Source organism: Sinocyclocheilus anshuiensis, unplaced genomic scaffold (genome assembly GCF_001515605.1).
Source record: "Sinocyclocheilus anshuiensis isolate Anshui unplaced genomic scaffold, SAMN03320099.WGS_v1.1 scaffold602, whole genome shotgun sequence".
Classification (NCBI taxonomy): Eukaryota; Metazoa; Chordata; class Actinopteri; order Cypriniformes; family Cyprinidae; genus Sinocyclocheilus; species Sinocyclocheilus anshuiensis.
In genome coordinates, this window is record NW_015547658.1 from 103807 (window position 1) to 107386 (window position 3580).

At 36.5% G+C, this 3580-nt stretch overlaps 1 protein-coding gene across 2 annotated transcripts in view; it reads left to right on the forward strand.

Moving 5' to 3' along the window:
- hacd1 (3-hydroxyacyl-CoA dehydratase 1) overlaps positions 1 to 3080 on the forward strand; it is a 55851-nt gene extending 52771 nt beyond the window's left edge. For both annotated transcript variants that reach the window (XM_016504441.1, XM_016504442.1), the window contains exon 7: positions 2969 to 3080. In XM_016504441.1, coding sequence (XP_016359927.1) covers positions 2969 to 3051 — 83 coding nt within the window. In that variant the 3' untranslated portion in view covers positions 3052 to 3080. The remainder of the gene's footprint in view (positions 1 to 2968) is intronic.
- The last annotated feature ends 500 nt before the right edge of the window (positions 3081 to 3580 follow it).

Here is a 3580-nt window from a genome sequence, read left to right on the forward strand (position 1 = left end):
TTATAGTTGCGCCGCCTCTACTGCCGCGACTCCTAAAAAACTTTTTCATTCCGCGTCGCCCCATCAAGCTCTCACTGGATCCGCTCCTCTGCTATCAACGAGAGCAACGTCTGTACTTCCTCAACAGGGGGAACAGCCACTTTTTGGTTGTTCAAAAAAGGTGCGCTCGTTCAAAACAGTTGCATTCGATCCTTCGCTGGCTGTGCTGATTTAAATCTAGCGGTTCTTTTGTTTTTGTGTCGCAAGTTCAGTGACGCAGGTAGTGACGATTCTCTCCGGTCAATCCGTGATCAGCAGAGTTTACACGTCACGTTTTGGTAACGGTACGGTTCACTTGGAACCCCAACCGAGGTGGTACTAAAAAAGGTACCAGGTACTGTACCCAGTGGAAAACCCCCCAAAAGTGAACCGTACCGAGCCGTACCGTGCCGTACCATGCAGTGGAAAAGCGCCATTAGTTTAAAAATTTGATATAGGGAAAGCTCTGTTAACGTTTAAGTTAGTCAAAGCCACAACCGCACAAAACACCTGAGGTTTTGTTCAGTGATGAGTTGTACAAGCTCGTGAATCCTCTCATTATAACCAACAAAGAGTAGCGACGATGTAAATAAGAGATTCATAGATTGCAACGGAAGTGTGTGAGATTGCGATGAAGATGAGTGACAGCATTTTAATTTATTTTATAAAACAGTTCAATAAACAATAAATTAATATTAAGTGACATTTTAGGAACACGATCATCTCATATTGCTCTAGTCCAGCAGTTCCAAACAAATTCACAGCTGAGCCGCTGCACATCTCCAAGCAAACACAGTGTTTCTTTTATGAATGAATGTGCATTTTTGAACAGTCTTGCTTCGTTCCTGAATATATCAGCTTGAACGAACCGATTGAATGAATGATTAATTGACAAAGACAGTGACTTTTGAGCCATTTTTGTTTCATTTTTAAAGTATAATTTTAGTTATTTAAATAATTTAGTATTTGTGACCCTGGACCACAAAACCAGTCTTAAGTAGCACGGGTATATTTGTAGCAATAGCGAAAAATATATTGTATGGGTCAAAATTATCCATTTTTCTTTCATGCCAAAAATCATTAGGATATTAAGTAAAGATCATGTTCCATGAAGATATTTTGTAAATTTCCAACTGTAAATATATCAAACCTTAATTTTTGATTATGCATTGCTAAAGACTTAATTTAGACAGCCGAAGCCAATTTTCTTAATATTTTGATTTTTTTGCTCCCTCAGATTCTAGGTTTTCAAATAGTTGTATCTCGGCCAAATATTGTCCTATCCTAACAAACTATACATCAATGGAAAGCTTATGTATAAATCTTAAAATTTAAATTTAAAACATTAATTTCATAACATTGTTATTATGAACTTAAGTGCTTTCATGCCACCTCTAAGCCTAATTAAACTGTCTGTAAATATACCTAAATGCCACTTTTGTGTTCTTCTGTGCACCTATAGTGCAAAGATTAATTTTGTTGATATTGATTTAAAGGGGTCCTATTATGCTTTTACACTTTTTCAACTTTAGTTGGTGTGTAATGTTGCTGTTTGAGCATAAAACGATCTGCAAAGTTACAAAGTTCAAAGTCCACTTCAAAAGGAGATATTTTATTTAACAGAAATCACTTTTCAAAAACAAAGAACGACTCGTTTGGACTACAACGCATATTTTCCGGGATTTGTGATATCACAAATATCGACGAATGGGACGAGACCTGGTTGAGCTGCACTAGAGAAGGTAACGAGTGTTATCACTAAGTCGGAGACACGCTAGCTTTCCCAAGGCAGACGAACTTAGAGTGGTTACAATCTTCCGGGTTTAAATCGTGCTCAAATTGATTTAATTTTGACACAATATTTACGCTAAAGCTCGCAGGCGGCTACGGTAAGGAGCATGACATTTCCCGACCAGGCGTCGAGTGGTGCCAATCACAACACACACTGGCCCAGCTAACAAATCACAGCACACACTGGCCCAGATAACCAATCACAACACACACTGGCCCAGCTAACAAATCACAGCACACACTGGCCCAGATAACCAATCACAACACACACTGGCCCAGCTAACCAATCACAGCACATTTCGTATTTCAGAAGGTGGGCCTTCATTTGATACAGGAACTATTCGAGCTGTTCATGACAGACTGGGGAGAGAGCTGTTGTAATAATGTAAAATATGTGAAAAATAATGTGTTTTTCGACCAACCTAGTATGAGAGCCTGTTCTAGTACACCCCCAAAACAAAACCAAGACTTTGTAAAAGAGCATAACAGGACCCCTTTAATTTGATTGGCAACTTATCTCTTTGACTTTTATGGAAAGTTTAAGAGACTTTCCATAATAAGACACAATTGTGTGAAAAGTTCGATTTTTCGAAATCGAATGTGTTGTTAAAAAAAAATTTAATTAATTAAATTAAAAAAAAGTTTATAAATATAATTACAAAGGTTGCCTTTGTTCTTGATACCTAAACAAATATTGTTCAGATGAAACATGAAATAATTTTAATGTTATAAATGTTAAAACTTACCCCAACTTAGTCTCCTATGAACCTTGTTTTAAGTGACCTGAAAATAAATGATATACTGTACAGCAAGCGAGCATTCCCTATCACTTTAAAGTGGCCAGTGACCAATGACTTTCACAAACACACACATACACACACAAAAACTCCTGTTATAATCAAAGAAACTGTCTGCACTGCAAAATACATTTTCACTGAATTTTTTGCCCCAAGCCCAGATTAATTTTCGACCCTGATGATGTAAATTCCTATGTAAATTTTTTCTGTCATTATTGCTTTTTGCAATAGTTTAATTTTAGTGTATAATAACTTGTGGGATGGTGTTAAAGCTTTGGAAACTGAGGCTGATGAAACAGCCTCTGATTATAATGGTTTGATAAAGATATTTTACTTTACTTTTTTGTCTGTTTCTCTTTTAGTGTTTCCTCAGCTGTACTTCCACATGCTACGTCAGAGGAGGAGGGTACTTCATGGAGAAATCGTAGTAGAGAAAGATGAGTAGAAAGACACCACTAAAAAAAAAAAAAAAAACAGGTAGCCATCAGGTATTTAAGAAAAGTTTCTGCATCAGTTTATGGTCAAAATAAGAAGCTGAAAACATTAAATACAAATCAATTCTACAATTATTAGTTGCAGTATATATTCTTATTAGAACCTTTCCTAAGGTTCACCACCCTTTCCAGCAGTGTTTTATTTCACAAGGTTGGAATGACTACAATCATCAAATGAGATATGAACCAATGGACACCCCAGTGTTATAGGTAATCATAATTGTGTTTTGTGTAATTACAGAGATACTATGGTAAACCATTCTGCAAATTCTAGGTCTTCACCTTTTTTCTCATTTATGTTCTTGGACTGATTAGGGATTAAGTGCTTTATATTACTATATCTTACCTTCTCCGTCTGAATGGTTAAGGTGGTGTTACAATTGATAGCAAAATTGCAAACTAGCTATGGAGAGATGTAACTATCATATACAACCCCCCACCACAAACACACATTTTCATTCACAACAAATTGGTATAAGC